The 12964-nt window shown below is 34.0% G+C and overlaps 1 protein-coding gene across 1 annotated transcript in view; it reads right to left on the bottom strand.

The window, feature by feature from the left end:
* Positions 1–10010: 10010 nt before the first annotated feature.
* LOC123655917 (cadherin-related tumor suppressor) overlaps positions 10011–12964 on the bottom strand; it is a 117407-nt gene continuing 114453 nt past the window's right edge. Inside the window, exon 9 of the mRNA XM_045591659.1 lies at positions 10011–12916. Within this exon, the coding sequence (XP_045447615.1) occupies positions 10324–12916 (2593 nt within the window). The 3' untranslated portion in view covers positions 10011–10323. The remainder of the gene's footprint in view (positions 12917–12964) is intronic.

The raw sequence follows: 12964 nt of genomic DNA, 5'->3' as shown, positions 1-12964 counted from the left end.
GTCCCTACCTCAATGAAAATCAAATTTTACTCATATTTTTATGATTAAATAAAGTTATCTATACCAATAAATAAAATCGGAGTGTCTGTTTGTAATATTAAAATAACCGTTTTTTACTTAATGCATATGTATACGATACATATACCAAAATAACAATTTTTACAATTTTTGTCCGTCTGTCTGTCTGTCTGTCTGTTTGTTCCGGCTAATCTCTGAAACGCCTAGACCGATTTGGACGGAACTTTCACTGGCAGATAGCTGATATAGTAAGGAGTAACTTGGGCTACTTTTATTTTATAACACTGCGAACTGAACAATAACTTTTTTAATGTCACTGAACAATACAACAACACAACTTTTTTGAATTGTCAGTAAAATTGCTTCTATGGGTCATTTGTTACCTGAAATAAAAATTTTTTTTTTTTTTTTATAGCTTCCCAGATAGACAGTAGGCACACATAATTATAACAAATAATAAATTGTTGTGTATATGTTCAGAACTTGGGCTTACAAAATGTTGTTATATTGACAGACAGTAGAAGTGAATTGCAACATCATAAAGGGTATAGTTTAGGGAAAAGAGGTTTACCTATAGCCTATAATATAATAAGCAAATTGTACCAATTTCAATATATTAATGTCAATGTAATTTTACAATGGGTGCCGTCCCATATCGGCATCAGTGGAAATGAGGAGGCTGACCGATTAGCTAAGGAAGGGATAAAGTCAGGAAAAGAAATTAATATACTACCAGATTATTCAGAAGTTCTAGTTAAATACAAAAAAGATATTTATGGTATTTGGAAAGAACATTTCGATGAAATATCCAAAATTAAAGGAATTTGGTATCGCACGATTCAAAGTCAGCCTCCTCCCGTGCCCTGGTTTAACCATTACAAAATAAGTAGATTTTATATTATAATAGCTCATCGTCTTAGGTCGGGACATATTCCATCAAAAAGTTTTGGATTCCTTATGAAAAAAATTGGCTCTCCTAATTGTGATACATGTGGAACTAAAGAAGATTTATATCACTTGTTGATGGAATGTATCAAATTGCAGACTCAGAGACAAGTATTGTTTAGGAACTTAAAACTTTGTTCGTTCAATGTTGGGGCAGTGCAAAGTATTCTAGCGGATCCCTTATCAGAATCTGTTAGAATGATTTTTGATTTTTATAAATTATCCTTTGTTTGATTAATGTAACTAGATTTTAGTAATTGAGGTATTTTTGTTTAAGTTTTTTGTGCGTGTTCCGATTATTTTGTAAAAGTTTTAATGGGATTGGCGTGTCCTTGTAGGACAAAAGTCCCTAAAATCAATAAAAGAAAAAAAAAATTGTTGTATATATGCTCGGTATATAATTGTGTTTACAGACAAACGAAAAAAAAACCGACTTCAATTACATCGACAGGTAATACAACGTAGATCGACGAAAAAATAGTCAAGCAACTACGCGTTATCAAAGATTACTCAAAAAGTAGTTATCAGATCTCGATAAAATTTAAATGTGACCACATAATGAATATCAGCTTTTCATTAAATTAAAAATTATCAAAATCGGTACACCCAGTAAAAAGTTATTGCAGATTTTCGAGAGTTTCCCTCGATTTCTCTAGGACCCCATCATCAGATCCTGGTTTCCTTATCATGGTACTAAACTAGGGATATCTTCTTTCTAAGAAAAAAAGAATTATCCAAATCGGTATATCCACTAGAAAGTTATGTGGTATAATACAACGTAGGTCGACGAAAAAAGCGTCAAGTAAAAACGCATTATTAGATATAACTCGAAAATTAGTTGTTAGATCTCAAATAAATTTAAATAGGACCAATTAACACACACCGCCTTTCGATTTAAAAAAAAAATTGTCGAAATCGGTCCACCCGGTCAAAAGTTCTGATGTAACATACATTAAAAAAAAAATACAGTCGAATTGAGAACCTCCTCCTTTTTTGGAAGTCGGTTAAAAACAAAAAGAAACATTCTCATATATATATATATATATATATATATATATATATATATATATATATATATATATATATATATTGCTAGCGAATATTTTCCATAACGATACGATCCACACTATTAAATGGATACGCACTGTGAAGCTGCGTGGTGAGTTTAGTCCTAACCTTTGTACCACATGGAAAAGATTCTGTAGTTTAGTTGTAATGTAAAATATCTGTTCCGAGTAGGAATGTAACTCGTGACTGCTCGCGTTATCGCGGCTACTCGCACCTTTAGACATTAACTGATCTACTTCGCTGAAATTCTGTTTTTTTTCTCAGCGGCGACGTAGTTCACATTAATTTTCATCTTCATGTCTTTAACGGTCGGTTTTTCGGTCGATAAGATAATACATATATCGATATATATTTCATTTCATATACAGTTCAATAAAATAACTAAAAGGATATATTATTATAATACCTAACTTAGCCGTTTTGTCTATACGTGGTTTTCATAAGGTTATTTTGGTAGGTACCTGATTATCAATAATTAATTAAATGAATATATTACACCAATGCCACTTAATCGTTTGTAGCACGAAGGTCATAGCGCGACATATACCTCGGCTCATTTGATAGTGATAATAACACGAAGGTAAGCATAGTTGCTTAACTAAATGTATTTAATCAGGATTTCATCGAAATTTCAGGAAAAGGAGTTGGAGGATTCATTATAGTTGTTTGTGAATCATTATATCAAATATCGTTAGATTTGCTTTTTTTAACCGACTTCAAAACAGGAGGAGGTTACTCAATTTGACCATATATATAATGTGTGTTCGGGGATAACTTCGTCGTTTATGAAACAGATTTTGATAATTCTTTTTTTGTTGGAAAGGAGATATCCCTGGTACCATACCAACCGATTTTGATAATTTTAATTTAATCGAAAGCCGGTGTTCAGCATGTTGTCACATTTAAATTTCATCGAGATCTGATTACAACTTTTGGAGTAATCTTTGATAATGCGTATTTACTTGACTAATTTTTCGTCTACCTACGTTATATTACTTGCCGATATAATTGAAGTCGGTTTTTTTTCATTTGCCTGCAAACACAATTATTTTTATTTTAGCTCTGTGCGTGTACGTACGTAGGTATAGATAGTACCTATACCTATGTATTATAGTAATTGTGTTTGCTCGCAAACGAAAAAAAATCCGACTTCAGTTACATCGACAAGTAATATATGATACCGGTTTAAAGCTTTTTATTTCAATAGTCGGTGCCTGGGAGGAGTCGCGGGTTGCCTTGAGAAATTCTGTGTTTTGTCCAAGGCATTTGACTGTGTTCATCATGACACATTAATCATAAGACTTAGTCACTATGGCATTAAAAATACCACACTAAAGCTTCTGAGCTCTTACCTTAACTAAGGTCAAAGAACTCAGAGGGTGAAGTAAGCGATATTATGTCGTCTAGGTCTTTTGTACTGAAGGTGCGATTATGGGTCCATTTACATTTTTAAAATACATAAACGACCTACCATATTTCGTTGAGAAGAATCATGAGATTGTATTGTTTGCTGATGATACCTAATTAATTTTTAAATTGCGCAGACAAGAAAACAAACTATGACGATGTGAACAATGCTGTCTCTAAAGTGGTGCACTGGTTTAGTATAAATAACAGTAAAAAAAAAACTAATTGTAAGAAATTTCCAGCAACTAAAGTTAAGCAAGCTGATATGCGGTCAGAACCCAATGATGATAAACTAAATTTTGCTGATTCAACCGTGTTTCTTGGAATCACCACTGATTATAAGTTGCATTGGGGACCGCATATCTATCGACTGACGGATAGACTGAGTTCCGCAGCTTACACCTTTAAGAGAATACGATTATTAACGGATGTCAATGCAGCTAGATTAGTGTATTTCAGCTACTAATTACCATCGTTTTATGTCCTATGTTATGCTATGGGGCAATGCGGCTGATATATTAAGGTGTCCCTTCTAGAGATAATTTTTTTTTTCGATTTTTGAAATGCATATTTCTTTTTAAACTACCTAGACTTACTCAAGTATAAAGTTTTGTTTTCCTACGTCAAAAACAACCCGTGCCAACTTGTCTCTGAAGATTTTGGAAATTGCTATTTTTTCACCCATTTTGTTGTTTTTTTTTTTATATCACTAGGTCGGGAAACAAGCGTACGGCTCACCTGATGGTAAGAGATTACCGTAGCTTATAGACGCCTGCAACAGCAGAAGCATCGCAAGCGCGTTGCCGACCCAATCCCCAATTCCCCCAGGAGCTCTGGTCACCTTACTCACCAACAAGAATATAATACTGCTTGAAAACAGTATTACTTAGCTGTGATCTTCTGTAAGGTCGAGGTATACTACCCCAGTCGGGCTGCTCCATATTTTGAGCAGGAAATTCCTACTGTGCCTTACCTCAGTAATTATTATTATTATGTACCTAAGACAATTGAAATATTGTTAATTTTCTATAAAAAAAAATCATAAATAATAGGGTCTTATTTATTAAAAGAAGATAAAGTTAAAAGAAGGTCTATTTTACAGTCAGGAAACACTAATTCAATTCTCTTGCACAAAATGTAGGAAAATTAAGCAATACGTTTGTTTTTCTTTTGGAGCAATCAAACCATTAAAATCTTGTATAAATGTTACGGCTATTTTAGGTGTATCGTTAACTTTTAAAATAACTTTTCTTTTTATCTCTAACTAGGCAACATCTTCCTTCCATGTAGAAACGGATCTCTGGAAGTAGTTGTCATTATTTCTAAGCGAGAAAATAAACTTATATTGACCGACACAAAATCACTTAATAATTTTGTGCAAAATACATTTATTATCAGAGAAAACAGTATAAAAACAATACTCGTTTTTACTTAATAAATTCGATGGAATTTATCTCTTCCCAAAATCACATGAACTTGTAAACTATCTTTGTAATTTGCAACGAGGTCCAGAACCCCCAAACGTGATGTATTTTTTTTTAGAATTATTAAGACTCGTACATCCTTAGGCACTTTAAGATTAAGTTTTTTTAATTATTTTTTAACCGACTTCCAAAAAAGGAGGAGGTTCCCAATTCGACTGTAATTTTTTTTTTTTTATGTATGTTACATCAGAACTTTTGACCGGGTAGACCGATTTCGACAAATTTTGTTTTAATCGAAAGGTGGTGTGTGCTAATTGGTCCCATTTAAATTTATTTGAGATCTAACAACTACTTTTCGAGTTATATCTAATAATGCGTTTTTACTTGACGCTTGTTTCGTCGACCTACGTTGTATTATACCGCATAACTTTTTACTGGATGTACCGATTTTGATATTTCTTTTTTCGTTGGAAAGGGGATATTCCTAGTTTGGTACCGTGATAAGAAAAAAAGGTTCTGATGATGGGATCCCAGAGAAATCGAGGGAAACTCTCGAAAATCCGTAATAACTTTTTACTGGTAATTTAATCGAAAGCTGATGTTTATCACGTGGTCACATATAAATTTTATCGAGATCTGATAACTACTTTTTGAGTAATCTTTCATAATGCGTAGTTGCTCGACTATTTTTTCGTCGATCTACGTTGTATTACTTGTCGATGTAATTGAAGTCGGTTTTTTTTTCGTTTGCGAGCAAACACAATTATTACCTTTTAAGGGCAACTCAGGTTATTGTGTAGGGTTTTTTTTTTAATTTTTAATTTAATTTTTATTTTATCCTTTTTATAGGTACACTTATTATAATGTAGATTTTGTATCTTTAGCAAAATTACAAAGATTGAGATGTAGTAGTTGATACTTTTACTTGACAATTGTATTTCCATGTCCCAATTTTTTGACACCATAACCATAACTTTAAAACAGATTTTCACCAATTTTCTCATCAAACGAAATCTAAAACTATTGATTAAGTCATTAATATTCTTTTTTAGTGCTCTTTCATTTGATACAGCATTAAGATAGATTCACAGGCATTCAGTGTTTTTTTTTTAAATATTTTTCATTTATTTTTATTATTAATTTTGTATCTGCTATTTCATTTGGTACTTGGGTAAATTTACTGACTTTCGGATTTCCATCCTCATTTTCTCCCCACCACATATATTTGCAGATATTGGGTATTTTCCCCACTTTTACCCCCAGAGTATTTTCAGGGCTCAACTGATTTTCATTGTACCCATTATATTGTAATGTGCACGTGATGCGCTTTTATTTGAGACCTCACTAGATTATATTTGCAGACATTCGGTTATTCTTCCCCACTTTTACCCCCCACAACTTTTAAACGACTAAACTGATTTTCATCGAACATATCTAAAACACTCGCCCGTAACTCACCTTTCATACGAAAAAAAAAACAAATTGAAATCGCTTCATCCGTTTGCGAGCTACGGAGACACAGATAGGCAGACAGATAGACAGACATACAGACACGTCAAGCTTAACGAACTACTATGTACATATATGAACTACATATTGTATCTTCTGTTGTTTGTCCTTAATAAATAAATAAATATATATACATGGTGAATACAAACAATTCACATAAGAGAAGATCGTATCCGCGTCCTGATGCGTAACAACCAATAGCTGTCATCACTGTGCCAACTCGTAGTCTAATACAAGTTTAATTGAAAGGAAATACTACATCTTATACCTTGTAAGAAAAAAAGGGCATTGCCTATATAAATTACATAAAAGGAGATTATAATACCACATGTGTAGTGACAAGTAGTATGAATGAGGTAAAAATTTATTTCTAAGTGTTTAAGGAGCAAATGAACAAAACTAAGACCTATGTGTTTCAAAATAAAAGCTTTGAAAAATAAGGGACACCCTTATATATATATATATATCGTGGTACGCAAAGAATTTCTGAGGAAGAAGTTCAAAGATATCAATATCCTGACCTTTGTACCAGTAAATTTATGAAAATATTATGTACTAGCGGACCCGACAGACTTCGTTCCTTTAAAAAAGATTTGGAATGTGGCAGTTTTTTGGTCCTACCTATTTTATCATCATTACAGCCTATACAGTCCACTGCTGGACATAGGCCTCCACAAGTTTACGCCAAAAATAACGTGAACTCATGTGTTTTGCCCATAGTCACCACGCTGGGCAGGCGGGTTGGTGACCGCAGTACTGGCTTTGTCGCACCGAAGACGCTGCTGCCCGTCTTCGGCCTGTGTATTTCAAAGCCAGCAGTTGGATGGTTATACCGCCATCGGTCGGCTTCTTAAGTTCCAAGGTGGTTGTGGAACCTTGTTATCCCTTAGTCGCCTCTTACGACACCCATGGGAAGAGAGGGGGTGGCTAAATTCTTTAGTGCCGTAGCCACACAGCACATTATTATTTCACCTATTTTATAGTCGGCGCAAAAAATTCTCCTGAACAGAACCGTCACCCTAATGATAGGGTGGTGTGTGAGGTTCAGCTCGGGTGACCAAGGTATCTTCGCTTCCACGAACTTTGGTCGCCCTTCTGTGACCCACTTAAAAACCCCGACTGAGATGTCTACTAGAGGGCTTCAAACTGAGTGGCGAACTTAGGGTTCAGACCTGATTGGAAAATAATCTAAAGGGACAGAGGGAACCTAAAGGTGACAAATATTCAAAAATTGTGTGCCTTAATGACATAGCATAGAGTTAGAGCGGTTATTAACCACCGTGACTGTATTTAAAAGTGACGCAAGTTATGTATATCACAGAACGCGCGACGCATCGTGCCCGATCGCGCCGATTCGGCCTGATCGTGACGTAATAATAAATAAATAATTAAAGATAATAAAACCCTTTTTTAACCGACTTCCAAAAAAGGAGGAGGTTCTCAATTCGACTGTATTTTTTTTTTTTTTTTTATGTATGTTACATCAGAACTTTTGACCGGTTGGACCGATTTCGACAAATTTTGTTTTAATCGAAAGGTGGTGTGTGCCAATTGGTCCCATATAAATTTATTTGAGATCTAACAACTACTTTTCGAGTTATATCTAATAATGTGTTTTTACTTGACGCTTTTTTCGTCGACCTACGTTGTATTATACCGCATAACTTTCTACTGGATGTATCGATTTTGATAATCCTTTTTTTTGTTGGAAAGAGGATATCTCTAGTTTGGTACCGTGATAAGGAAACCAGGGTCTGATGATGGGATCCTAGAGGAATCGAGGGAAACTATCAAAAATCCGTAATAACTTTTTACTGGGTGTACCGATTTTGATAATTTTTAATTTAATCGAAAGCTGATGTTTATCATGTGGTCACATATAAATTTTATCGAGATCTGATAACTACTTTTTGAGTAATCTTTGATAACGCATAGTTGCTTGACTATTTTTTCGTCAATCTACGTTGTATTACTTGTCGATGTAATTGAAGTCGGTTTTTTTTTCGTTTGCGAGCAAACATAATTTTTATTTACGCGATTTGTTTGACAGATGTAATGACATGAAAACTAATGCATTTTATGTCGCGTGCCGAAACTAAAACAAAAGAAATAATATCGCGAAGCTAACCAAAATAAAGATCAGTACTAATGATCTATAGCTCTTACATTTTTTGACTATTCAATTTGGTAGGATTCGCGATATTATCACTTTTGTTGAGTTTCGGAACGCGATATTAGATAGTCCAACGCGAACACGCACACTTTTTTTAAAGAAATGATTAAATTTGAACTTTGTGCAGCGATAATAAAGTGCAAATTGACTCTTTGACGTTAGAGATACACCTACATTGCTTAGACAACAGTGAGTGTTTGTAATTTAATATGAACTTTATTGCTGCGTTTTAATCTTTCTACCTTTACAGAAGTTAAAAAAAACCACTAAGCAAATTTTATGTAAGCGAGCTTATTAAGATATCAATGAATAAATACCCTAACGATGAAAAGGCATGGGATCTAATTAGGCTTGACCAGGCTATTTCTTTATCCCTCCCTGTCATTAGATATAGTTCCAAATATTGTAAGCAGGTGGCACGTGGCGATTGGCTGTCTTGTCCTGGTCATTTTATAGTCCTACTGTGAATTTCGTTTTTTTTTTTTTGTATAACGGCCTTAAATTTGGAAAAGAGTACCGAGTTTTTTTCCTTCGGTTTTTTTTTCCTTTCGGTAAACACTAGGATTGATTAGGTTAAGTATTTTTTTGTAATATTTAATGAAGCCTATGACATAATAAAAAGGGATGTCTACCGAGACATTAGACGTTAGCTACCATGAGTCATTAATTCATTATTTTGAAATGTAGATTTTTTTATGACATTGGTTAAGTGTGTGTATGGGGAAATAAATAATACCATTTCATTCATTTCATTTCATAAGGTTAAATAAGGTTTCATAAGGTAAGGTTTCGTAATAATAATAACAAGTAATCTATACAAATAAATAAAATTGGAGTGTCTGTTTGTAATATTAAAATAACCGCCTTTTACTAAATTCACATGTATGTATACACAGTATATATACCAAAATAACATTTTTTATCATTTTTTCTTTCTGATTGACTGTCTGTCTGTCTGTTTGTTTCGGCTAATCTCTGGAATGGCTGGAGCGATTTTGACGTGACTTTCATTGTAATAAGGAGTAACTTAGACTACTTTTATTTTAGATTTTTATTTTTATATCATAACTCTTCATACTGGACAATAACTATTTTGTTAAATTTTTCGCACAATGAAGTCGCGGGCACAGCTAGTTGATAATAATATAAGGTTTGAATCATCATGTCTTGGTATAAAATAAAAAAACAAAATCATTTAATTCTGTTTATTATTTACATATAAAACTATTTAATCAGTCCGTAAGTTAGAAAAGAAGACACATTTGGCACGTTGTTTACAAATAATATGGCTATTACAAAATTGCATTATAGCACCCAAATTATAGTCTGTTTAGTTTAAAGTACCTACAGATAAATACACACAGACATTTTAAAAATTAATTTAATGTTGTGTAAAAATTTAAAACTCTAGTATTCTAAGTGAATAGTTACAAAATTTATAAAGAAACTATAATTGCAATCATTACGAATTTAATTTTTATAACAATTATAAATTTTACTGTCATTAATTTTATACTGTCTTCTTAAGAGGTTTAAACAACTTATCAATTATTCCATAGTCTTATGATATTAATATCTACACAATATTCGACAATTATACACAATGAGGTTCATGATATTAACTCATTTAAAATAAATGCTTAATTATATCCTATACATTCAACAAAATATGGCAAGAAGAAGGAAATTATATGGACCTTGATACAAGATCCAAACAACTTTGTACAATATTTTTAAATCTAAATATTAGAGTATTTACAATGATAACATCGTTTTAATCTAAACGTATTCCTCGGACGGTTTCGGTGTTCCATTTGGAAGCCTCAGCGAGGATGACATTCGCCCATTTACTGAATCAGGCAGCTCAGCAATATCTTTGAAAACGCCAATCATACTTTCGAAATTTGGTCCCCATAGGTAGTCCCATCCTAATGGGGCTGGCGACCCATTGGCCTGTCTATACAAAGCTGAACTTACGTGTGGAGCTAGGTCATCATCTGAAGCAACAAGAGTACTCAACGAACCTCGAAATGAAGAATCAAAACTTTCATAGGGCAGGATAGGTTTCTTATTATTATTTCCACTTGTAGCATTTGGTCTTCTTACATCTTCTGGTTTATCAGCACTAATACTATTGTTATCATATTCTATTTCAGAACAGGTAAAACTATCGTTTCCACTTTCATCATCCGAGCCGGTAGAGCTCCTATTGTCAACAGGCGGTGAGTGATGTCTATGAGACATATGGTGTCCAACACTTCCAACTCGAGGCGCTTCACTTGAGCTTGAAACGGCGTCAAGTGTTGATACTAGACTGGAAGTTCGTTGTCTAGCATTCATCCTTTCAATTTCTTCTGCTGTAAGACCAGAACCTACAGATACAACCTGTGAAACCTGTGGCGTAGCACTAGGAGTTTTTCTTCCAGCAGATGAACTTTGCCCACTTAACTGTGACATAACAGGACTATTTAAGCTCCGTTCACTATTACTATGTAACGCATCTTTACCCACGCCACCTGAACTAGAGGTTGTAGCCAAAAGCGCACTTTGAAGCGGTTTTCCTGATATATCATGAAGAGTTAGTATTCTTGGCTGTTGACTTAATTCACTGCTTGGTGATAATCTGGCTAATGGTGTGGTCTGATGTTGCCTTGCTTGAGGAGGATGTTGTGATGTCTGGGAAAGAACTCGAGGTGGATAGGCACTTGGGTGGTGTGGAGAATGTCTATGCTGAGGAGTTTGATGTTTATGGTGATATCCAGCAATTGGCGGAGGTGTCGCTTTATATTTCCTCACGCCACTAGCTTCACGGAATCCTTTATAATGATAAACAATGTCTATATCGGAAGGTGCTATTGAACTTGCATTTTCTAGATCATAATGTTCGGGTACTTCAGAATTAATATCCAATCCATTTGGGTGGTCATGAGTATGATGAGAATTATTTGATGAAGGAGGTGGTAAAGGATGGTGGTCTTCTCTAATGGCTGGACTTTTACCGACAACTTCGCGTTCTATAATATCAGGTCGCTGAGGTCTTGGAGCATCTAAGTTCATTATTTCTCGATCTTTGTATTTTTTCGAAAGTAATTCAGGTCCAACAATGTGGCCAACGTTACGCATTATATCTGCATTATCATTAATATAACTATTAAGACTAGTTTCATTATTGTGGGCATTTCTGTTCATTATGCTGTCATTCGTTCCAGCTATTAAATTAGGTGCGTTGAGCATGGCTGGACCTCCATTCTGTTTTGTATGTACCATATTACTTTTTCCAACCGTGACTGTATCTTTTTCTTTCTTTTGCTTACGTAGCCGAAATACAACAAAAGATACAAAAATGGCCACAATTAGTACTATGAAGAACGATATGACAAGAGTGATCCCTATACTTAAAGGGTCTGGATTTTGAGCTATTCCAACACCAAATGCACTATGGCAACCAGTGAGAATCTTTCCTGTTTTTATTACTTCTTTGAAAATGCTTCCATTACCTACAAACGGCTGGACCTCCTTATTAATAGTAAAATTAGCTATGCATCCTTCAAACTTATTAGAAGCTGAAATAAATTCTGCTTTAATGCCACCTAAAGATATAGTTGTTAGATAAGGATCTAGAAAATCATGAACCCCAGCAGTATCTAATTCCTCTCCAACATTTTTACTATCCACTATTAATCTTATACTACGGCCATGAGCTATTAATGTTATGTTGTGCCAATTCCCATCAGCAACATCGACTTGCTCAGTTTGACTCATATTTACCATAGCATTTTGCTTAGAAATGTAACTCACTTTTCCTCTCAATAACTCTATTAGCGTATAGTATTTGTCAGTAGCAGCATAAAACAAAACTCCATCCTTTTTGTGTGTTTTAAAGAAAAATGACAAAAATTTGACAGGATTATTAGATCTATTTATCTTTCCTATTCCTTTTACAGTTTTTCTATCCCATATTGTACTTCCACCATAAAAAGAATCGAGTAATTGCATTCTCCTATGTTTTTCTGAAATTACATACGATATAAATCCATTTTCACTTATAGAGACACTTTGGAGTGAATTTGAGCAGTCAGGTGAAATTAAACTATTGTCACATTTACAATAATGAGTTTTCCAGGTGTCAAAACATTCTCCAGTACCACATATATCTTCTTTATAGCATGCTCCTTTCTCTTTTCGCCCACAATAAGGCTCAACGCCGCGTGATTTTAAGGGATTTGTTAAATTCAACACACGTCCATTTATTGTTATACTATGCATACATCCAACAAAGTCATCGGAATGAATTTGTCCTGGTCTTTCTAAAACTGGGTCAGCCTTATGAAGTCCACCTATCAACAGCGGTTCGTTATTGAAGTTTAACGTTCTGAAATCATAAAAATAACAACTTGAAATATTGTATTCTAAAAAATTG

This window comes from Melitaea cinxia, chromosome 8, assembly GCF_905220565.1.
Source record: "Melitaea cinxia chromosome 8, ilMelCinx1.1, whole genome shotgun sequence".
NCBI lineage: Eukaryota > Metazoa > Arthropoda > Insecta > Lepidoptera > Nymphalidae > Melitaea > Melitaea cinxia.
This window is presented reverse-complemented; position numbering and strand designations above follow the sequence as displayed.